General features: G+C 36.1%; 1 protein-coding gene across 4 annotated transcripts in view; it reads left to right on the top strand.

Moving 5' to 3' along the window:
• GramD1B (GRAM domain containing 1B) overlaps positions 1–25,450 on the top strand; it is a 197,093-nt gene that overhangs the window by 137,061 nt on the left and 34,582 nt on the right. For 3 of the 4 annotated variants that reach the window (XM_081758773.1, XM_081758776.1, XM_081758772.1), the window contains exons 6-10: positions 2,635–2,811; positions 8,977–9,153; positions 15,778–15,804; positions 18,601–18,784; positions 24,682–24,831. In XM_081758773.1, the coding sequence (XP_081614899.1) occupies positions 2,635–2,811; positions 8,977–9,153; positions 15,778–15,804; positions 18,601–18,784; positions 24,682–24,831 (715 nt within the window). The remainder of the gene's footprint in view (positions 1–2,634; positions 2,812–8,976; positions 9,154–15,777; positions 15,805–18,600; positions 18,785–24,681; positions 24,832–25,450) is intronic. The other variant, XM_081758775.1, reaches the window with a different exon arrangement.

Genomic DNA, 25,450 nt, shown 5'->3' with positions numbered 1-25,450 from the left:
AGCGTAGTGGGGGAGGAATGGCAAAAGGCAGCAAAGGATTTCGAAACTCTGAAATTGCACTCACTGCGGGAATTCATGGCATTCTGTTATTATTTTCGATTTTTATTGTTGATTTTTGTAAAAAAAATCTTTTACTAGATAACCCCCCGTTACCAAGCTTTTTTTATACCTTACCAAGTTACCAAGCGAGATATTTTGACTACCCCAATACAATTTTGGGATTTAGTGAAATATTTGTTTTTAGATTCTGTTATTTTCAATGATTTGCTTTATTTACATTCAAATACAATGTTATAAATAATTAAAAATATTTAAACTGATCATAGATGCAAAGTATAATAAATTTTATATCATTCACAAGAGAAATTCAGTGTTGGACACCTGTAAAATAAAAAAAAATATACATTTTGGTTGTCGTTGCAGTAAACTAGTACTTAGCCTCAAAATAACAGATAATATTTTTAAAGTGTTCACTCAGGTACATTTTTGCACAACATGCACTTCACATGGCAGCAGAAAACCAAGGTTGTCGAAAAGCTACATTACCTCTTTACAGATCTGAAGCGCGTGTGTGATGTCCATAAATTCGGCCACCGCAACAAGAATTGCTAATACAACATACACTTCAGTTGTACTTACATCCTTTCATGTCTTTTGTTTGGATGGATAAGCTACATTCCAAACAGAATTTTCGCTATTTGCTTCCGTGTTCGTTTCCTCGACAATAAGGTTCACAATTTCTGGTGAAATAAATGACAAAAATGACTGTTATTGTTCTGAATGTTTTCCCATCATTCATTGGGACAGGTGTTATATTCAAAATGTTGTGACGTCGGCGCCGCCCAACATTTGGTGGTTCAGTAGAAAATTCTAGCCCAGTGCTAGAAACAGGGACGTACGCACTGGGTGGATCCTGGGAATCCGGACCCCTCCGAAATTTCAACTTTTGTGTAAATTTAGAGTAATTTTAGGGAAACTTTTAGGAATTTTAATGTAAAATACCCTTATATTCCCCCCGAAATGAATTTCTGCATACGCTACTGGCTAGAAACAAACACATCTTCAATGTCTTAATCTTCTTCCTCTATTTGGTCATGTGAATCTCCATTATCTTCCATACATTCATTCAATTCAATGTCAATATCCCACTCATTTTCATTGTCACTGACATCGGAGTTGTCTAGACTTACCAATATCCCTCTCTCTAGATAGTCCTTTGGACATCCTTACTTGCAGTTGAAATCTAAACTCATATAATTTCAGCTCAACAGTGAACAGTGAAAGCGAACGAAAACACACACATACATACATTTTCATCGTGGTGTTAGCATATCTGAATGCAGAGCTACCCAATCGGTAGATTGGTCGTGGTGGAGCAACCGACCAATGTGTGCTAAAATGGCCTCCTAGGACCTCGTTTATCACCCCTTGTGATTTTTTTTTTTTTAAAATGTCTTTTTTATGAGGTTACCTAAAGAACCTTATATATGACTCTCCTCTTTTATGTGGTGTTGAGGAACTCAAAAGGAGAATTGAACAAGCAATAGCCACAATCTCAGAAGACATGTTGAGACGTATGTAGCAAGTGCTCTATTATCGCATCGACATTTGTAGGGTCACACATAGTTTCCATACACAGTGTTCGTAAAGTGAGTACTGTTAGAAAAACTTACAACTTTACTCTTTAAAGTGACATTCTTTCTTTCTTTGTAATGCTACTCATTTAGCTATAACATTTTTTTAATTGTTCACGGACTTCTATTGCACATTGTATAATTGGTTAGTGGTTTTTTATTTATTTTTTAAAGTTAATTTTATTTCTTATTTATTTATTTTGGCTAGGGCCACAATTTGGGAGAATTTGTTTTTGAGTAAGTCAGACTCCAACTTTTGGGAACTAGAAGAATAAAGGAAATTTGGATTTACTGTTTGTTGGCAAATTTAGTGAAGGTGCTATCATTGAGTTCTTTCGATTCTTAATACGTTCTTTTAGTTGAAGTAAAAACTAGACTTCTAATTGAGATCTTTTTGGTAGAGAACAACTTAAATCCTTTTAAGAATCACTTTAAAATTTTCTTTCTTAGGACATTTATCGTGTTTATAACATGTTAAATATTTGTAAATTATTAGAGGAACTACTTGAGCGTATTGGGCATTATGAAATTAATAGGAAACGTAAATTATATAATAGGGCTCTACTTATTTAGGGGATTACATGGTGAGTACAGATGTATGCTAACAGCTTCACAATTTATGCATGAAATTACAATACTCAAACAAAATATTTTAAATATATAACCTAAGTTCTGTTCAGTTTTTCAGTTGTTGTTGTTAATAATTACGGCAACGTTTTCCGCTGCTCCTTTCGCAAACATTAATCCATTCTTTTTGAGAGCCTTAACAAAGGCAGCAGAGAAATAAAAAATCGATGAAATTTTTAGCAACGTTAATTGAAAGTACAACGCAACTCAGGTGATTTTCATGCATGAAATGCTTAATTTTTAATATTTAGTTAATGAAATTTCATTTTGTGCATACTAATTTGTAAAACCATATGAATTGAAGCTTTTAAAGTTATTGTTTGAGTAGATTCTATTTTTACATTCTTTTCTATATATTCTTTTCTATTTTTAGGTCTCTATTAAGTGGAAAGATGTAACGGCAATTACCAAAGAAAAAACTGCATTAGTCATTCCAAATGCAATTCAGATTTGTACAGAAAATGAGAAACATTTTTTCACCTCTTTTGGAGCACGGGATAAGACGTATCTTATGCTCTTTCGAGTATGGCAAAATGCTTTGATGGATCAGGTATGAAAAGAAAAAAGTAACATATTGAAGTAACCGTATTTTATGAATTTAGTGCTTCAGAAAGGTTAACGTTGTAAATTGAATTACTAAATATTTAGCTTTGCATGTTCATTCGTAAATAACTTCGGAAAGAATAAACCATTATAGTACAGTTTTCTGAGCTGTACCCAAAGCAGCAGTGAATGGAAACTCTTTTCATATTGGTCAATTCATTTACATATCTGGAAGTTTTTGACAATTTAATATGTAGTAAAAGATGTGTATTTTTACTTACATGAATTCAGAGTGCTAGATCTGGAAACTGAAAGATACAATGATCATTTTGGAAATGCAGGAAAAAGAAGTAGCATCTGAATGTAAGCCTTAAGTGAATCTGTTGTATATCGTTATTATTAATAATATTTTATACATAGACAAGGAAAATTTATTCCAAAGTATTGTGAATATGTTTTTCAGTTACTTCAGCTACATTATTATACATTTTTTGTAACAAATATAGTTGCAATAGAAGAATTTTCGTTGAATATAACTGGAAGTAAAGGATTGTTTGGTGGCTATAGACATAGATAAGTTTAATATCTCGATGGTAACGGGAATTGACCTTACTTATTCCGTGGTAATCTCGGATTTTTTTTTAAACTGAAAACTTATATGAAGTAAATACGATCGAACTTCCGAACTGGCTGTTCAAAGTGTTCTATTTTTGTCCGTGCTTAACATGTTAACTGAGATTTCTCGTTTCATTGCCACATCAATTCAATATTACGATGGTACCGTAAGTTTGAGTTCTTATCCGAGGAATGTAATATTCATGTGACAAACTGAAGCAAAAGAGACTTCATTATCATCATCATAGGTATTCTGCCGTTATTGGCAGGTCATTTGCTGCAGCTGAGAAGCTTCCATGCTCGGTGATTTTCAGTTAACCGTTTCGTTTTCACGTTCAATTTTTCTGTTTTGATGCCTTCCGTCAATTGTAGCCTCCTTCACCTCCTCCCTATCTTTCCTGCCACCATACTCTCCAAAGCACGTCCCTCATGAGACAGTTCCTTCTTAGCTAATGTCCCAACCAGTTTCTCTCCTTTTTGATATCTAAAATTGTTCTTTTCTTCCCCATCATTTCTAACGCCGCATTCGTTTTCTGCTCGACCCAACTAATTTTCTCCACACCCACATTTCGAAAGCTTCTAATCGTTTTTCATCACTTTTGCGTAATGTCCATGTTTCTGCCCCGTACAGTACAATACTCCACACGAAGAATTTTATGTGTTTTTCTTAACTCTTTATCCAAGGTCCCACAAAATAGTATTTTCTTCCTCCGTAAGGTTCTTTCTCCATTTCTATCCTTCCTTTTATTTCACCTTCGCACTACCAGGCATCTAAAACTAGTTACTTCTTCTATTTTTCCCCCGTACTTCTATATTTGGCACCGAACACTTCGTTTCAGTCACCATAACTATTGTTTTTCTAACATTTATTTTCATCTCATATTCTTCACAGCCCTTCCTCAAGTTTTCTAACATCTTATTGATTTTCTTTTCAGATTCCGCAACAAATCGTACACCTAATTATTCTACCTCCTACTGAAATGCTGTCTTCATTATATTGTCTCTTTTTCACTATCTCTTCTAGATAGATATTGAATAATACCAGAAAGACAACATCCCTGTCGAACTTCCCTTCTCGTTGCATTCTTCTCTGTCATTTCCCACCCCTATTCTATTCTTACACTTACGTCGTTGTTATATATGTTTCGTATGAGTTTTCTATCTTACCATTCCAGCCCAACTTGTTTAGGATTCCCAGCAACAATTGCAAATTCACACGGCCAAAAACCTTTTCTAGATCAATAAATACAACATACATCTCTTTCCCGTTTTCTATAAACCCTTTTTCTTTCACTAATTACTCTTAATAAGCGAATTGCATCTCTTGTGCCCTTATCTCTCCTGAACCCGAATCGTTTCTCCCCAACTTTTTCATTTGTTCTTCCATACAACCCTCTATTCAGAGATCAATAGTTCCATAATCGTCACATCTCTCTGGGTTTGATTTCCTAGCTATCGATGTTGCGATCGTTTTCAGGAAAATTTTGTGGTTACACTCCTCTTCATATATTTCATTGCAGAGTCGGGACATTTTTCTTGCCCTTGTCTCCCATATTCGTAATGAATTCGATTGGTATAATATCTATCCAGGTTGCCTTTCCATTCCCAATCGCAGATACAGCTTTTTCAAATTCATCCTGAAGAATACTAAACCTTTTACCATTCTCACGTTCTTCAATTTGTACTTCAACATTAGGTCACACGGTCCATCCCTACTCTCATATAGGTCCTCAGTATATCCTTTCTATCTCTCTAGGACTTCACTTATCTCGCTGACTACCTTCTCATTCTTACTTTCTACCTCCATCGAAGTACCCCTTTGTTTCCTCCAGAGTTCCTTAATTTCAACTCCGTGTATATTTCTTCATTTTTCCCAATTCTTTCTAATTCTTCTGTAAAATTCTTTCCTGGCTCTGCTTGTTTCCCTTCGTAACTCATTGTTTAATTTTCTGTAGATCTTTCTGCCTTCTTCTGTATCAGCCTGTTTCCGTTCCTTTCTTTCCCTCATCTTCTACAACATCTGTTCTATAACTCATAGTTTCTTAGCCGTTTTGCGTTCGCGATAACCTACTTCTTCAGCACTACTACTTAGGCAAAGTTTAATATAGTCCCTCCGTCTGTTACTATCCGCACCTATCCTTTCCTTGTTTGAGTATTTTTCTTAGAATTTTTCAACGAAAAGATTGCTTACTTTCAGTATTCAACATCTTGTTGCCTACTTTTCTTCATGCATACATTTAAATTGAATATCCACTTCGGTCAGTACTAGGTTATGATCAGAGAAAATATCGTCCCCAGGAATGGGCTTTGCGTTCTTCAAGCTATTACGACACTTGGCCTGAATCATAATATAGTTTATTTGATATCTTCGGCCGTCTATTGAGGATTTCCAGGTATATCTTCTTCTCTTATGCTGATTGAACCCAGTGTTCCCAATTACTAGTTAATTCTGTTTACAGAAATTGACCAGTTCCTCTCGACTTTCATTTCTTTCACCTAAACTATATTTACCTGCAACACAACCTTCCTGTTTTTCTCCCACAAGTGCATTGAAATCTCCCATTAAAATTGCGTATGCACCTCTCTTCTCCCTATCTGTAATTTCTTTATTTTCTCATAATTTTCCTGCGCTCCTTCAGTTGTGTGCGAAGTGGTCGGTGCAATACTATGTCTGTATCATACTAATGTCTGTATCAATACTAGATCCTTCGTTTTTTTTCTTTAAGTCTTAACATCATAGCTCACCAGCAAATTCTGCTTTCACTACCTTTTCTTTTAAGCGCTTATCCAGAATTATTTCTATACCATTATGAGCGCCCCTTTCATTACCTGAGTAAAACATTCTATATATATCTCGCTGTTCAACATCCCATTACCTTCTTATCTAATTTTCACGAAGTCTAGATTACTTTGTTTCATTTCTTCTTTAAGATTTTCTACCTTCCCTCTCTGTAACATAGTACGTAGTTCCCTATCCCTATTCTAAACCTTTTGCTTTTGCTTGTCATCGTTCCTTTAACTATCTTCCCCACATTGTTGCTCTCTCGTCCAAAGTCCTTCCTAAGACATCCCCCTCCCAGAGATCCAAATGATAGGATATTTTACCTTCAGAACTATAATGTGACCTGCGAAAGACTATTGTGCATACGTTCTCTTTCTACTGTCACCGAATTAGGGAAAAATAGAGTGGTGGTTTCCCTTCCACCCCGCAGTATCCCAGCCGTTAAAGTCACTCTGACCATGCCTAGGACTAAGTCTAGGTTACCGTACCAATCAGTGTAATTTTCACTAACTTGGCTACTGGAGAACTGTTACCTTCTCCCAGTATTCTTCGTCTGGCTGCTCCATTTAGACAAATTCGGTAGTAGTGGCTCTTGTAGTAGCTATAAATTTCATCGTAACACGCAATGTTTTCCAGCTGACACATAGATGTCTTCGTAAAGGTTGTGTTTATCGGGGAGGAAAAGAGACTTAATGTCATAAAAATACGATCATAAGCATTTAGCTGCAATATTACCCAGAGTACTAAGTAATCGGACGATCTTATTATAAAAAGTCACTAATAAACTGTTTTCATATTCAGGTAATACTCAAATTGTTACATGGTGTTCATAATTCCTTTGTCTAATACTACAGTGTTTTATCTGCGCTAGAAAATTATTGTATTGCATACAAAACAGTGGAAAATGTAGTTTTCAGATAAGAAAGTCAAATATTATGGGATATTTTCCAGTCCCGATAGGATAGTATCGTCCCTCTGGAGAATTCATGTCGATTGATCTAATTATGCAAATTTATTACGAAATATTGTAATTCCAAATAACTATTTCGTTATTTTGCAAAGCAGAAAGGTATTAAATGCATTCATGATATTAATTATGTTACGTATAAGCAGAAAGTATTTCTACGTTAATATTTTTTCCTGTTATTAAAAGGATATTTTGAAATCTGCAGCTTATCATTTAGAGATATAAGTATGTTGATTATTTGTTAAAGAAGTGCTTCCATGTTCCTGAATTATCAGTACGCATTCCTTTGGTGCGCGTAATGCAGATTTCAGTCCTCGATGATGGTAATTTTCGATAATGAACCAGTTGAGTAGCTACTTGAATTAAGAAATATCGAATTGTAGTCTAGAAGGCCAGACTAACGGCGATGGTAGCCAATGTGTTGACCCTACTAAACTAAACGCTGTCTGGCTTGCCACAATATTTGTTCATAGCGGAAATGATCCGTTTCCATCCAAACGAATTGAAGTTGTTACTTACCTAAGATATTCCACTCTGGCATCATTGGTCATGTTCGATGTGATGGTCATACCGTTATTTCGGTAGACTTTGTTGGAACTGTACCAGGAGTATTGTCCCATTCTTGCTTCTAGACTTTCCAGAGGACGTTTATCGTTCGAGTACCTTTTAAAAAGCAAAGTAATCCATGGGACTAGCATTTGAATTCTTAACGAGAATATTTTCGAGCTGAATATTGCAGCTGCATGGTCGGTAGAAGACCAGTAATGTTTTGGTCGTGTAACTTGAAGCTTTGTCCTGGTGCAGTTTCACATGATGGATGTTGTTGCCATACTAAGCTGGTGTTTTCTATCTATGGAAACTGGGGTAGAACATGTTCTTAGTAATAAGTAGCATTGATTTTAACACTTTTTTTTTTTTTTTTTTTTTTTTTTTTTCGCTCTTACGAAGCTTGAGCTTCCTCTGTCGCAAAAGTAAGTAATAGCCATAAAACCTTTCGTGAAAGTTTCTTTGCATTGACGCTTAAAGTTCATCAGTCTTCTTCATGAACACCAAACTTTTCTACAGTCATTTATGTAGATTCATGTTCCTGCCACAAGATATTCGCAATCATCAGCTAGGTTGCATTCAGATAGCCTTCTGCCCTTGCTTTTTCGTTCCGTGATATGCTATGGTGTTAACACCTGCATGGCGATCTTAAAGAAAGTTTACATCTTCAATTTGTGATGGACTGCATGATTCATTGTTGATTGGGCCACATGTAATTATTCGGTTGTAACACTGTAACAATAGATTCTCACAAGCTGACATATTCCGTGCCAGCTCTGAGAGTTCTAATGATGCCCTCTTTGGATACGATTTCGTTTGTGATGTGGGTTAGGGACGGGACTGTTATGCATAACGGTTAGTTGAAACACTGACCGTGGCCCGTTCCACCACAAAATCGTTGTTTCGACATTCCTATACGCTAAATGCTAAAGTTTGTATGGGAAAGAGCCATGACGTGCCCTTCCCAAAAGCAGTGTTTTTCGGCTCTATTTTCGCCATTGCAACACCTTTACTGTGCTACACACCAGCTTCAAGACTGATACACATGTGCGTAGAGTTCTTTTGCTCTGTGAAATCCAGTTTGATCATATCACTGTCTCGTTTGCAAGTTGTTCAGATAAAATCGGATCAGCTTCTGTAGAAAATAACTCGTTGTTTTCCACGATGCTGCTACCATGTTATTGGAAACAGTTAGTTACGATATCTGTGTAATATTGTAATATTGATGTAGTTGCATCAGGTAATATTATTTTTACTTTCAGCCGTTGTCTATGCAGGAAATGTGGCAATGGGTTCACACCTGCTATGGAGATGAATTAGGTTTAACAAGTGATGATGATGATTATATACCTCCAGGAACAGAAGAAGATAAACAGTCTGATAGTAAAGAAGGATCAGGTGTAAATATTCGTCTTTCGATGGAGTCTCTGCCAACCGAGGTAAGCTGATACATTGTTTGTTCGATTTTTGTGAGTATTTTTGTGCATTGCGTGCTCATGAATTTATTACACTTAGATAGATATGTATAAATCATGTTTTCACACAAAATCTCTGCAACTGATTCATTTGATTCCAATGCTTTGCACTATAACAGATTTGCTTTTCAGTACACGTTTTAGTCAATCTACAGGTCCGAAGTATCGGTATCAAAATTTTGTTAATATATGAAGTATTGAATTTACAAATTCCTTACCATCAGTTGAAGATAATAATTTCCAGTTTTATAGCCGATTGCTGAACGTGGTATAAATCAAGATGTTACGTAAGCATTTGTTCATGGTCGCCTAAATTGCTTAATTAGACACTATCTATCAAGGAAAGGTCTAGTAATTTAAGTACTCGTTACAAAAATATGATTCGTGATCTTAAATCGAAACGCCTTTTTATCGAAGTTTATAACTTCATTTGTTCGTTTGTAAATGTAAATAATATCTTAACTTCATTCACAACTTTCAGATGGGTTAATATGGAATAATAATTTCGACATAATTTTGTTAACGATAGGAGGTACGCATAGAATCAGAACAAAGTTAATCGAACAATGTCATTTAATTCGCCTTCTAGAAATGCTACATTTACGACCACGTAAAGCAATGATACTTATTAAACATCTGTATAAAAATTCGTACCTTGAGAAAATAATATCTTGCACTCATGAATAAACTAATCATTTTTTCACCTGAGTGTTTCCAAGCTGTGCTTCACAATTCGGTTAATGCCACTTCGTAGCCAAGTGCATAACCTGCGTGCTGGGTTCATTTTCCGTTTGCTGACAAAGCTTTGGATAAAAGTTCAAATAGTAAATCAAATCATACTGTAATAAGTAGGTCCTGCGTCAGATAGCCTTGGTGCTGAAAAAGGGATGCTAAACTAATTAATCGATCAAACTATTATTTGTTTAGCAAAGTGTGGTAGATCCAGAATAACCAACCCAATTGTTTGTAATTTCAAGTCATTGTCGAATATTTGCTCCTATTTCATATAAAAATTGTTTTGTTTCAACTGTCACAAAGTTCTACAAGAATTGTACTCCTTAGATACGCATTAAGGCAATATTTAGAGTGCCTTTGGTCTCATTCTAGTCTAACAGAACGAACGTTTTATTAAGGTGAGTTAAAAGGGGTTGTTGGATTGACTTTATAGACATTCTCTCATATTGTTAACAAAGTAATTAGAATTTTATATCTGTCTCAACCCAAGTTGTAGGTGCTTAAGTCATATTTGCTCCCATACTTATTAGTATTAGTATGAGGTGTCAACAAAATGGAGGTCGGAATTGGTACCAGCATTAATTAACATTTCCGTACCATTCAAAGTTATATCTAAGGATCTTTCGTTGAAACCTTAAACGTTTTCCCATCAGGTTACCTAAGAGTAAGGAGCAGTTAAAAATGCAGTTTTCGTGTATTATTAAAATAGTTAATGATTTTCTATGGAGAATTTGTGTTAATATTTTAAATGTAAACTGGCTATGAGCATGTTGCTGTTTTTTTTTCTTCTTTCTTTTCTTTCTTCAGGTAAATTATGTGTGTCATAATAGCTTTCTATGCTATTTCATTGTGTTGCATGGTCTTTTACTTATAACTTTTGCGTAATGTCCATGTTTCTGTTCCGTACAGTACAATATTCCCCTTCATCTCATTAATCGAGAGACAAGCAGGAAAGAGATTATAAGATTTTTTTTTTTTCTTTCATGTATATGTCATTTGAAAGATTCTTGAAATGAAGTACTACAGTACTGTATCATATTCTTTCCAATAATTTCTAGGATGATAAAGATTTTGGTCGTGTACTACATTGCTTAGCTTCTAGATTTGTTAATTTGTAGGATCTCGCTTGAAATCGGAGGCACACTTTAAAACCATTGTCAATAACAGAGCATAAATATCTAGAGAATATCTTTTGGAGGGGAAACTCGAGATGCTTTCATTGTTTCGACTGTTGTTTTAGTCTTGATGTGTGGTATGGTGGTTTTCAAAGCTAAACCAACTTTTCTTATCAGCAGTAAAACTGTCATATGGTTGTTAGCGGCCACGTGCGGTTTGTCAACCAGTTGGATGTTGCCGGTATTACAAAAGCTTAGCCGCTATCCCTGTCGCCAGGGCAAACAATGAAGTCTCGAACTATTCTTTCTCTGAGTGTTGCAAACCAATAAGCAGATACATAAAACCAGAATAACCATTTAAAATAGGGATAAAATACGTACAGGTCATTCAACAAGTAATTTGCTCTCCTATTAAAATAATAATAATAATAATAATAATAATAATAATAATAATAATAATAATAATAATAATAATAATAATAATATAGTAGTTTTTACGCCCGAGCCGTTTCGGGCTACTGTGCAATTGTCTGTGTCATCACTCCAGTTTTTCATTTTGCATGTGTTCGTATCGAACCACGACTCGTCCAAATATACATCACTATATCCTTCTCCACGCAGTCTATTTATTTCTTCTAAGTAGCGAAATCTCCACGCAACTATTTCTACAGACTCGGATCTAGCCGTTTTACGGAGAACTCTTTTATGTGAGAAACCCATACTTCGCAGTAATCTTCGCAAAGTCCCGTCTGAATATGGAAATTCATAGTCCGTCCCGGCAGTCTTTTCTTTCATCGCTTTCCCTAAACGGCGTATTGTTGGTGATTCTCCTTTCATATAGAATTCATACACCGTTCGTCGGACTAAGTCTCTCGTAAAATCATCTATCTTATCGAAGGACGACTTAATTTTATTGATTTTTTGTTTAGTAGGTGTCTTATATGATGAAACATCCTGAATCGCGGAAATTTTCCTCACTCCTCCTCTAAAGAAGTATATCATGCATACCCCCCCCCCTCTTCTATTTAGATCATTGCCTTTACGTCACTTATGGAGGAAACATAATGCAAAGGCTTAGATCGGGAGTAGAGAAGTTTTGCTCTATTCGGTAATATTTACATGCTTCCCGACATAGTTTACGTCAAAGTAATTTGTATTTTAAGCTAAACAAGTAGAATAAAATAGCTTTATTCTATTTCATATGACGTGGGCTGATTGCAAAGCCTAGTAAAAGCTACGGATGCCAGACGGAGGAACCGCAGTACAATGCTACTATGATAACCGTAGTGGGGTTAGCCATACTGACAGCTGAAAAAAGTTCAATGTGAGTTCGAGCGGCAACGACGGATTCTAGTTACAAAGAAGGATTTATGGTAGGGACAAGTGAACCCTTAGATCTTGACCTTCGAGGAAAAAGTTGGCGATGTTTTGTCGCGTAGTATAGTTATGGATGTATCTCTTGAAATTATTCTTATTTTTCATCCCAGTCTCTCTTACGAGGGCAAGTCAAAAAATTATCTACACTTTTCATTCTACAATTTATTTACATGGAGCTAGGGTTATACTATGCACATCATTTTTCTACGTAATCTCCCTCCTTATCAGTGGCCCCACTTGGCCCAACGGTCAACGAGCTTACGTATCCCTTCAAAATAAAAGGTTTTCGGTGGTCGTGAAGCCACTTTTGCAACGCATTTTGCACCTCTAAATCTGAGGCAAATCGGCGACCACGCGTGGATGATTTGATGGGCAGAGCCATGACTGATGTTCAAAGCAGATGCTACCTCATCGATAGTGATTCGCAAATTCGTCAGAACCATCTCTCGAGCTTGCTGAATGTTGTCATCTGTAGTGGAGGTTGATGGCCATCCTGCTCCCTCTTCATGAGTTACACTTGTTCGACCATTTTCAAACTTCTGGAGCCACGAAAACACAGTTTTACGTGATAGTGCACTTTTTCCATATTGCGATGATAGTCTGCGATGAATGTCTGACGCTTTCACACCCTCCGATCAGAGGAATCGGATCACTGTTCGTTGTTCCTCTTTGGTGCAAACTTCTAATGGAGCAGCCATGATATATCTGGAACAGAAGGAAGAAAAATGGAGGAATTAAGATCACACTTTAACAGCATTACCACAACAGTATAACAATGAAATATGCGAGGACAGAAGACAAAGTGCGCAATGTAAGAAAAGTTATGACAAAAGTGTAGATAATTTTTGACTCGCCCTCGTATATTAATGAACTTAGCTCACCGATAGTCCAAACCTTAATGCTCTCCCAAGATTAAGATTTCTTCAGGCCTGAAAATACTCTTAACAAATGCTTTGAAGTCTTCATCCATGAAAATCGGTCTCAAGGAAGATTTTTTTTTTCAATTTTGGAAAGAAATAAAATTCCGATGAGACAAATCAAGCAAATAAAAAGAATGAGGCAGCAAATCATATTGTAATGCATTGATTTTTGCCATTGCAACGTTACGTATGAGGTCAAACATTATCTTGATGTGTGATGACTTTCTTTAATAAATTTGGCCATTTTTCACGTTTTTCCCCTTTACCCAAAAAATTTAAACACAACTCGTGGTGGCTATATAAGTTGATCAATCACCAGTATACTCTCAACATATCAAAAACTGACGCCATATTCTGTAAAGCTGACTTTACACTTCTGTCCATTTTTAAAGGTGGGGAATCGTCATATTTCCACTGTTTTAGCTGTTTTGGATTTTTAATTTATAACATTGTATAAATATGTCACCAGTAATCGCGAGTAGACGCATGTAATTAGTTGAATTCTCAGGAAACGGACTTCGTGTGGGGAAAAATGCATTTAGATTCATTTTTCTTAAGGTGTCAGCAATTTACAGTCCATCATCCAGATAATTTCTTCCTACCTAATTGCTATGTCAAACTGTGAAATACTCGTTCACTTGAAATATATAGAGCCTCAGCAGTTTCATACACCGTATATTGTTGATCCTATAATACGTATTATATGATGCACTTCTCCAATGATTTCCTGTGTGAAATAAATATATATATATACACCGGCACTGCAATTATTAACTATAATTGCAACTGTTCTAGTCTTAACTGACCCAAATATGAATGCACAGATGTTTATGTGGCAAATGGCCATCTAACTAATGCTGACATTTGTGTGTCAGTTCAAAAACTTTCTCTTTATACATATATTGAAGCTAATATGTAATTTTAATACTCGAAATACAATTTAGAAAAGTAATGGAAAGCATCACTACAGTGAAATTTGATTTGAAAAACGAGTTTAAACTGATTTTATTTTGCATTTTCTTTTAATTTTAGGAAAACATATTTATTTCTGTTATATTTGTGCATGATTTTTAAAGAATTAACTGTTATTATTTGGTGTTTTATTAGTACCAGTTTAAGTTTCTTTGTGTGATTTAGGAGTTTTGTGTGTGTGTTTGTGCACTATTTGTCACATGTTAAAAGAAAATACACTAGTGTTGATTGTAAACTTTACTTCACTCTGGAAGTAAAACGGTAGTACTAATCACATCTGCACTCGAAAAATTGAATTTTGTATTTAGAATGTGTGGGATTCAGATTCTTTTAAAGGAAATGTTAAAGTAATAATTACATTCTTCCACTATTTCAGCCGTATTTATTTTTAATATGTGAAGGCGGAGTAGTTAAACGATATAACTATTTTGATTGGATGGGACTTCTCTATAGTCTCATTTCGTTCGCTTGTTTTCGTTGCGCCTTGTCGTAACATTAAACTTTGTTGGGAATATAAAGCTTGAAACGATTGTTTGGATCTCACTTATATTGTATAAAATCGTTCCATGTTTGAAGTCGTGCAATGACCTTCCCAATGTAACTTCATTTTTTTTTTATTTACATTTGTGTATTATATATACATTAATTTGAAACAATAATAAAATCTTATCGTTCCGGTTTTCGCTAATGTCTACAAAAAAGTATTAAAATTTCGTAATGTAAGTAGACTCTTAATGGATGTGAGAACGCGTAAATGAACTTTATTCAAAATATTTCTTTTTTTCGAATTTGACACTTACATAAACTCCTTAAAAACAGCCAGCAAAATCGTAGCGTTTATCATATCAAAACCTTATGATATAGATAAAATACTAATTGATACATTGGGATGCAAAACTGTTATCAGCAAGTAAACATTCTCATACATAAAAACATCCGGAAGCACAAAATCTGCAAACGATTTGGAGGCACTCCTCCCCTCTTTATCAGCGCGTTTAAAGAAAACATACTAAAGTTTATATAGCAAGTTTTCTTTAGAACACGCTGAGGAAGAAGTGATTTGTGCCTCGAATTCGTTATGCCTTTGGATATTTTAATCTTTAACAAAGGATTAGAATTTTAGTTACTGCTTGTGCAGATGATGTATTTCAGTTATGAATTAACTTTATTCGTGTATTTTTTAAATTTCAATATAGTTTTATTCTTTTGATAGTTTCGTTTGATTTAGGACGTACATTTTGTTTCCGTGGATCGCATACTACTAGGTAATACCGTATGCACTAAACGTATTAATAGTGCTAGTTTTATTTCAAAATTCAGTTTAGAAAAATAGCGTGTTGCAACTAACAATTTGCTTTGAAAGCATCTGAAGTCTGCTTTTTTTAGCATTGCATCGATGTTTATGTGACAATAATATTGTGTGTGCTCATATTTTTAACCCGTCGTTTGCTTTCTTATATGCTGCAAAGGTACCTGTAGTCTTACTAGTGTGTAAGGTAAGAGTCTTCTTCAGTTTCTCTTGGTCGGTGAGCATGTGCTATATAGTTAGTATTTTGTTAAGTGCTTACTGTTGTCGTCAGATATACTCTTGTTCGCGTCTGCTTTGTCAAACTGTAATCTTTAGACTTTTTTTAAAAAAAAAACTGTGGAATATAGTAGTAGTAGAAATATTATTTTATACATTTTTTCTGGAAACTACTGGAATATATAGCAAGTTCTATAAAATACGAACATCCAGAAATTTTGGGATGAAAACTGTGTCGAAAATTAAGGTCGTACGTGAGAGTCACCTGCTTGTTTTTATAGCTGCGTTGCTGCGAAGTACCTCGCTCATCTGTTTTTGTATGTAACGTAATTTTCGCCCGATATTTATAACTATTTGGAATATAAAAGTTGGCGATTTATTGATCTGAAAAAAGTTCGTGGCATGAACGTCATTTTTTTTAAACTTCTATTTTCTTCCATATATGCAAATATAAACGATGCTCTTTTTAAATTGTTGTCTGGTAAATTTAAGAACAAATAAAGGTATTGCATTTTTACATTCTTTGAAAAGTATAGCGGATAAAGAAAGTAGTGGCAGCAAGAGAGGCGTGAGTCAGGTAGCCGTAGGTATTCAGATGATAAGCAAGTAGAAATCATGTTGTCTTATTCAGCCAAATACTGTTGTGTCGTGAGATAGAGGCGGAGATTCCTATCGCTCACGTGAAATGTTTTCAAAAGTGGAACAACATGCGTGGACTAGAATCGAAGTGGTACGTGATCGGAATGCAATATTGTTTTCAGGGGCTACGTGAAGTATACATTGACGAAACGATCTGTGGTGTGGTGGGTGGGTGAAAGTGTTTTGGGGAGGCAGGAATGCTACCTAGGAGACCTCAAACTGACAGCCACACAACTCAACTCCCTTCTTCCCTACTGATGGTGGATTGGTGATGGACTGCGCGTGAATTAGCGTCGGATGTAAGGGTGTGGCGCAACAAGGTCGTTCTCCGCAAGTGGCAACTCTATGCAGTTACATAGGACGTGGTGCACCGCTACGAGTGGGACAGATCATCACTATGAACATACCCTCGGCTCGCTCGTATGAAGCACGATAGAAAGGAGAAATTCAAACAGTATAAGTATATTGGATCTTCTCGTCCAAAGATCTTACGTCCTGCACAAGGTGGTAATGTGAAAGTGATGGGGTAATCCAGCACTGGACGTAAGGTCGGGACGTTGCAGACAAACAGTCGATGCAAACTCTATTGGAGTTTCTTGCAATATCACTTTCGTCCCGCAATCAGGAAAAAGCAATGGCACTTGCTGACAGCAGTGCCCATTATATTGTATCAAATGCCAGGTTTCTCACTTGCGATGGGAGGGAGGGGGGTTACATACGCGCCATATTCCCTGAATATGGATTCGTGCGATTACGATCTCTTCACCAAGGTTAAAAAAAAAAAAAAAAAAAAAAAACCTTCGCGGAAAAGCATAACCATCGGTGCCATAGCGTGGTTCCTAGTTACTCGTTAAAGATGGAGATTCTAATGGTGTACAGTGTAGCTTCCACAAGGGTGATAGAAGATCGTAGCCCTGTCAATGTAACTGGTATTTACTCTCTCAATAAAGCCAGATAAGAATTATAGCAGTGTTGTCGCTACTTGTGCACTGTCCAGCTCTTTGCACATTATGAAATGTATAATATTTACCTTTAATAGGTAAATGTGAAGACGAAATGAATTTTGACTAGCATATATGCATGGCATGTACAATCATTTCGAATTCCGTGTAAACTTTATCTGTGAAAGATATCACTGAATCTTATTTTCTGTGCATCTTTTTTTTTCAGTAAATCAATATACTACTCATATCTTGATAGTTTTAGTATACGATCTGAACATAAATAATGATTCTAAGTCAATGACTTGTGTCCTTTTTGAATATATGATTAGGCTCATATGTAGTATGTGCCTCAGCAAATGATGGATTGAACTGTCTTTGCTTATCAACCCCGATGGACGTACCTAAATAGATGTGAGCACGCACAGGGTTGTAAGATTGTTTTTGACCTTCATAGGTATCAGGCTTGATCAAATAATTGGAAGCTTCAGATTTCATATGTCAGCAAAATATACATCCTCGAACTTCTTTTCCTTTCTTTCGTTTGGAAGTACCTTTAAAAAAAAAAAAAAAAAAAAAAATGCCAATACCGCTTTCCAGTAAGAATATCATCAAGAGAACAGGCCGTAACGTAGTCGTTGTGTATTTATTTATTTATTATTATATTTTTTTTTATTATTTTATTTTATTTTATTTTTTTAATGTTCGAGGGTATGGCTGTTGTAAGAAGCCCTATCTACCACCTAAACATGACTCAAAATTTCTAAACAATATAGTTTTAAAATAAAGACCTGGTTTGGCTCGTTGACAAGACTTTTTTGGCTGACGTTGCCTTCAATTTTACCATAATACCATAATTAAACAGGACTGTGCTCTTTGTTTCATTTCACAATATTTAAACTGAATGTTCACAAAAGCATAAATGTACGCAGTGAATGAATGGACCGTGGAGATTCGGACCTCTTGAAATGGTAAGTTAATTTGAAAGTTATATAGTACTCTTCCTTTGTGTAAGGCTTGGATATGTCAGTATGTAATTTTAAGCACACGAAGCTCTCCACAATGATCTTGTAAATAACTTTTGCACAGAGTACGCTATTCCTAAACTCAGACAAACTGATCGTAATATCAGTAAACTCAGAGGTTAAAATAGAAAAATAAATAAAACTACATTGTTTTATTTTCAGGATCCTACCGCATTGGATCAATCTACAGAACAAGTTGAAGAAAGGCTGATAGATAAGAAACCTCTCACTATGGAAACCCCAATAGAAGAACAAGAATTTACAGCTGAAAGTCTGCACCGATCAGCAGATCACCTGCCTACAGACATGAGTGACACGACGGAATCAGAGGCCGAAAAACTTCCAGGTTAGACCTTATGAAACTGAAGCAGATAAAATTGGTAGAAGCTAAGTTTAGACTATATTCTGAAATTAGCTTCTGCGATACCAACTTTACTTAATACGATACAAGGTGTTCCAAAAGTGTGGAAACAGCCTAATAAATGACAAACGCTGCAAAATATAACAAAAGTAACAATGAAATAGGGAGGGGGATGTTTAGAAACAATAGGATACAGTTTTAGAAACTTCTTAAAAACCTTGGGGGAGGTATGGAAAATTGACTTATTAACCTTCTCCTCCCACTACATGGTAGTAAAACAAACATTTTCTCCGAAATCCGGTGTTGCCAAGAAATTCAAGCTAGCTGATAATTTTCGACCAGAGGGGTGAGTATAGTCACTACCCTCGGAAGAGAGAAGGTCGTGGTATAGTACGTATTCCTCTCTGTCACTTGAGAAAGGTTTTGGCGAAAAAGAAAAAAAAAAGTAGCGTGGAAACTCCGAATGGTTTGTGTTGTTTTGTTATTTGACACTTTGAGTGGAAAAATCTTCCTTCTTCCTTTGGAGAGGAACAAAATTCAAACTGGACGGCAACTCTCGGCAAAAATAGGGGGTGAGCAAAAGCTGATCTTCTCAGTCATATGAATATGGAATGGAATGTCTCAAATGTTTTGGCGAAGAAAAAAGTAGTCTGGAAACTCCGAGTGCTTGATGTTGCTGTTATTTGACACTTTCAACCTGCTTTCAACAGAATATTTCTTTTCCCATTGAGACGGAATGATCTATATATGCAGGCAAATTGGTCAGTGTTTGTTTATTTCCCCCTTCTCTATATAGAAAGAAAGAACCCAATGTGTAAGCCATTAATCACAGTGTAATGGGGACCAAAGCTATGGCAACGTCGTTGAACATAAGTTAAGTTACAATGTCACTAGTAAGAGGATATGATTGTTCGGACAGTTCCGATTACCCCCCACTAAGGCTTTTAAGATCTTGCCAGTTCTCTATGATAAGTCATTTTAATAGCAAATTTTCGTAGGAATTGAATGGCACTGTTATTTTTGCTCTAGCGTCAATCATTACAAAGTTACGATTGTTTCTTTGTGGTGGTCTCAACAAAAGAAGCTAGTTATACTGTAAAGACCACTCACTGTTACAGGACGTGCCCAATGTGTTCTCCATCTCCCAATTGATTGTGAGATGCATTCTAGTTCCCAGTTACGCAAGACCCTGCGGAAAGTGTCGGCTGTAATGTTGGAACATGCGTCCACAATTCGTTCCTTAAAATGCTGAACATTCCTAATTTTCACTGCATACACAACAAACTTAACATGGCTCCACAGATAGTAGTCCAGTGGGGTCAGGTCAGGGGAACGAAGGGGCCATTCCACAGCACATCGCCGAACAATTCACGCATTAGGAAACTGCTCATCAAGGTACTCATGGACGCTTGCTATTACCATGATAAATCACGTGATATGGTTTCCATTTAAGACAACTGCGTAAAAATAAAGATGACGGTACATCTAACATTTCCGCCATCCCTGTTCCCTACCTACATTATTATTTTGGTTACATTATTCAGCGTTTACCACGTAAGGTGTTTCCACACTTTTGGATCACCCTGTATTTTATTGTTCCAAAGTGAAGATTTTGCGTTATTGCATCTAGGATGTATTCACATGTCTTCCATATATTAATTCTTCAGTTACACGATGGTTCAAACCGCCACGTGACCGTACGGAGGGAAGGGTATTTAAAATATGTAACATTTAACTCGCATCCCTTTTACGATGAAAAAGATCGAATGGAATACTTTAAATAAGTTAGAAGTTACGACATTTCAAACGTTGTACTGCAAAAGTTAGTGCAGCATAGTGATATCGGAAGTATGTGAAGAAGGGATCTCACCACCACATAGGTAGATCGGAAGCATGTCAAGAAAAGGTCACTACTACGTAAGTAGGTCGGAAGCATTTCAAGAAGGGAAGTCACTACCACCTAGGTAGGTGAGAAGCAAGTGAAAAAGGGGTCACCATCACGTAGGTAGATCGGAAGCATGTGAAGAAGGGGAAGTCACTATCACATAGGTAGATTGGAAGCATCGGAAGCATTTCAAAAAGAAGTCACTACCACGTAAGTAGGAGGGAAGTATGTGGAAAAGGGGTCACTATCATGTAGGTAGGTCAGAAGCATGTCAAGAAAGAGAGGTCAGTATCACGTAAGTAGATCGGCACTGAGAGTTTAATCAGTGAAAGTTTAGAAATCGGTACCAATGCTGCATAATAGAGTTAATTTGTATAGTATTCAACTGATACAAATAATAGAAAAGAAGGAATAAGAGAAGTATATCACTGAGAGGTTTCCTGTACAATCTTTTTCATTAGTAGCATACAAACTTCATGAACAAATCTGCAATGTACGCTTTCATTTCCCTTGATCCTGTTGTGCACTCAAGTTATCAAAAACATGCAAGCGAAAATTCGCAGAATGGCCATGCAAAAGAATCCTTCGACCCCAAAACAGATAGAAAAAGCATCTAAATGTGTCTCTGGAAACTGTCAATTAGTGTTTATCTAACTTCCACTTTTTTTAAATCATCTTATCCTTAATATTTTTGTTTGTTTGTTGCGAAATGGTCTCCATATAACGTATAAAAAAATAGCAGGTCGATTGGTCAGTTTCTTCAGGTACCACCAACAGTCTAAAATATCAAAAATTTGGTAAAATTACTCTTTTTGTAATGAAATCAACTTACCCTTAATGATATTTTTTGGCCTATATATGAGAGACTTTTATCTTAGCTTGATCTCCCAAGTCATTGGTGCAATCAGTGGCTTAAAATTTGGGCAAAAGTGCCCAGAAAGCTATCCTTTCTTTTTTTCTTCAAATCAGGTTTCAATGTTTCTGTTTCTTGTGAATGGTTAAGGGACACATCTTTTACGTCTGCACCGCTTATTTTCAAACCTTGATGATTGAAATGACCCACATCTCACTATGAAGGGGATGCAGTTGGCGTTCCACCCTTCTGTACATACTAAATGTTGTATATGATAATGCAGGTTCATATCGTTATACTTTGGCCCTGTGCATATCACTGATTCCTTTGTCATCAACTTCACCATTTATTCTACAACACGAATGTGACATGCAAAGAATGTTGTAGATTCATCAGCCTATCGAGCCGTTTTCACATTTTATTTTAGCTTGTCCAAGTTCGTGTTATGTCAGTGGTGGCTCCGCCATGTGCATGTTGATCAGTTTACCATATCAATATAGTTTGTCGTTTCTAAGTTAGTTTCAGGAACGAGGAATTCACGTACCGATACGCGATCACCGGATGGTGTTGTTCGTCTTACTTTTAGGACACACCTCCAGCGTAGCTTCCTTACTTTAGCATCTTGGTCAATTCACATTTACAGAATTAGGTTCTCGGGATGGCCGTAACACACATTTCTACGAAACACTGGGTTAATTATTTTTTGCATTTTGCTTTTATTCGACAAGGAATCGATAAATTGCCACAAATGACGATCTTCTGCACACGTCGGATTGCGCGTCGGTAACGAGAGAGGCGCGCAGACCTCCATGATCTATTGGACGTAGGCTTTTAAGTTCATCCGATGGTTCTTTTGTTCCTACGTGCAAACATAAGACACTATTTGCTGTAGTTGGCAGTCTGTCTTGATGAATTCTACCATGGTTCCTGTCAGCTATCCCAACGGGGCATTCTTCTGAAGAAACCGCTTGGCAGATACTTTGTAAAAAAAATTCATTCGTGTTCAATGAATGTGAAGTTAAGGTCCCGTCTACTGGAATGGACTGAAAACTCCACTGAACGTATTTGGCCCGGTAGTCTTGCCGTCTGTGGATTTAATCAAATTTTGAAATGGAAACTCAAAATGGAAATTCGATGCACCCTACTGTTAACCACACCTTGCGCCAATGACCGAATCTTTATATATATATATATATATATATATATATATAAAGTGTTCAAGGTAGCAGTCATCATCTTACCAATGTCCACCAATGGAAACGCAAGTGTAAGGCTCGGCAGCTGTACGAGCGGCATGTGGCAAATCAAAGGTTGCAGTACGTCATTACATTGGATGAGCAGTAAGTGTACCGTTTTGACTGTGGCAAACGAAGAGCCATCGTACATAGAGACAAAGGGGTGAAACACTTCACAAAGTGAATCCGAGATTGCAAAGAGGCTTTTCCGAAAGGATTCATGGTGGTTGTCGGCTACTGTCACCGGGGCAAACAAAATGTGCAGGGTGGAGAACTACCAAATCAACTCGCAGTACTACCAGGAAGAGATCCTGAGGGCGACCGACGAGTAGGCGCTACCAGAGATGTACTGAAATGAAATCAACATGGTCCGCTTTCATCAAGACAAAGCTTTATCACATACCTCAAATAGTTCCTTGCATTCTACCAAGATATGAAGGAGGGTCCTGGAATACAGGCCTTACCTTTCAGATCTGTGAAGTCCCGAGACAGAAGTTCAATAGACTTTTATGGATTTGAACTGTTTAAAAGAGCTTTGGGGAAGGACTGTGTAAATAACTTAGAGTGGACTCTGAAAAGTTGTAAAAGAGGAACGGAACAAGATCCTCCATGTGTTCTTCAACGGAAACTTCTGCAATGGAAACTACGTTGTCGGGCCTTCGTTCGGAATCATAGAATACACATCGAGCATTGCCGCACCACACCTAGTGCCATGGATATGAATAACTATTTGGTAAATACAATTTTGCCACATATACGCAAAACAATCTCTGTATGGAATATATGCAGCTGCGCAGTAGGAAAATACTTACATGTGTGAATACTTAACGGAATATAAAGTATGAGTATTGTGTTTTCACAGTCTTTAACTCTCATTTTGCTTCAAGAAAATTGATCGAAAAAGGAATAATAGTCGACCCACTTTTTCTTTATGTCCAAAGTATTGGGAATTATGGCTTATATTCATTTATGTCTATTAAAATTAGTCTATGTAGTGAGTAGTTCTCTTCGGTAACATTCTGTTAATGTCTATATTAAATTAATATTTTCGAAAGTTCAAAAGTCTTCCAATTACCATGTATGAGATACTAAGTATATATATATGAGGCTATAAACAATTAAGCCAAGGTGGGAATTACAGAATTGACTCCAGAAAATAGAAGAGTGAACGTTCTTCATTAGTCATTCAATAAAACTATATAGCTGAGTAAAACAGATATTTAAAAATCTGGAGATCCGGATCATAATAATGAACAAGTGTAGTAAAATATCTAAAACTACGTAAAATATGCGTAATTTCACCACGGTGGCTACTTGACATCGTTTCTCTGTAGTTAATTAAATATTATACAGATCAATATAGCCTGTGTTAAGCAGAAACGTATTCTGAACAGAAATATGTGAGATGCCATGGGATCTCGTTAACACATCTTTTAGTGTATATTTTCGAGTTGGAGGCACGATGGTATATGGTAAAGTGCATTTTTTTTTTTGGGGGGGGGGAGTAATGCAATCATAAAATGAATAATGAAATTGTTTATTAATTTGTTGCAGTCGTGATAATGTTACGCAAACTGCAATTTCAGAAATTGTAGAGTTCCGAAACAAATTTCGTTTCATTTCTTTACCTTTTTATTTATTTATTTACGGTATTTGTTTGTTTCAGCTGGTCAATACTGGGTATGTTCTTTGTCACAGTTTTTCTTGATCGTAATTTTACAGTTTGCTGACCTGTACAATGTAACACTTGTGCGTTAAACAAAGCCTCAAAGAACTGTGCTGCTGTCAGATACATGTAACAAGCCAAGGGAATTCTGCAGTCATCTCAGTTTTAATGGTGATGGTTATTTTAGCGTTATTAGGATTGTACAAAATGTAAACACTGTTACATTTTTGTTTCTTTTTTCAGGAAAGGAGAAAACACCCATTTGTACTTCACAACATGAGGGTAAACAAGTAGTGAAGATGATTCTTCCCATACACATAGATCTATTGTTCACATTATTATTTACAAATTCCAAGTTCTACCTAGATTTTCATACGGAGAGAAAGACTTTTGGTAAGTTATCTTAATATATCATGCTTTCTGAAATTTTAATATTTTTAACAAAATTGCCCTTAACGAAAGAAAACAACTAGTTCTTAGATACTTAACTTAGATGCATAACGTTTGCGAAGTTTTAGTGATCTTAATCTATGATAAATACTTTCTACAGGGAAATTGTATTTCCATTGAAATGAAAGATGGAAATACGGGAAAGGGAGAAAAATAAAGGAAATGTGCAGCAGTGTGTAATGTGAATTTGATGTTCTGAAAGATGAAAATCCAAATTTCTTAAAAATGTATTTGCAGTTACCAGAAGAAAGTAGGACTCTATTCTGCTTAGAAATGTGAGAAGTTTAATAATACTTCTTGACATCTTTCGTTTTTTCACGAAAAAATTTTTAAAAAAACAAACTGACGTATTATTTTTTATGGAAACTAAAAGTACAAAGTAGAATTTGGATTTGGAACTCATTGGACAAAAGATAAGTGCTTATCGCTAATAGCTTTACAGCTATCTCAGGGAGAAGAAAGTTAAAAAAAAATTCGCAAGCAATTTCATGTTGTCAACTGTTTCAGAGCATGGGAAATACGAAGGTTTATTTGTGAAAACTCTTATCGTCCAGTGAATGTA

This window comes from Thermobia domestica, chromosome 5 (genome assembly GCF_964235325.1).
Source record: "Thermobia domestica chromosome 5, izTheDome1.hap1.1, whole genome shotgun sequence".
NCBI lineage: Eukaryota > Metazoa > Arthropoda > Insecta > Zygentoma > Lepismatidae > Thermobia > Thermobia domestica.
Note: the sequence above shows the minus strand (reverse complement) of the source record. Positions and strands in the feature narration are given on the sequence as shown.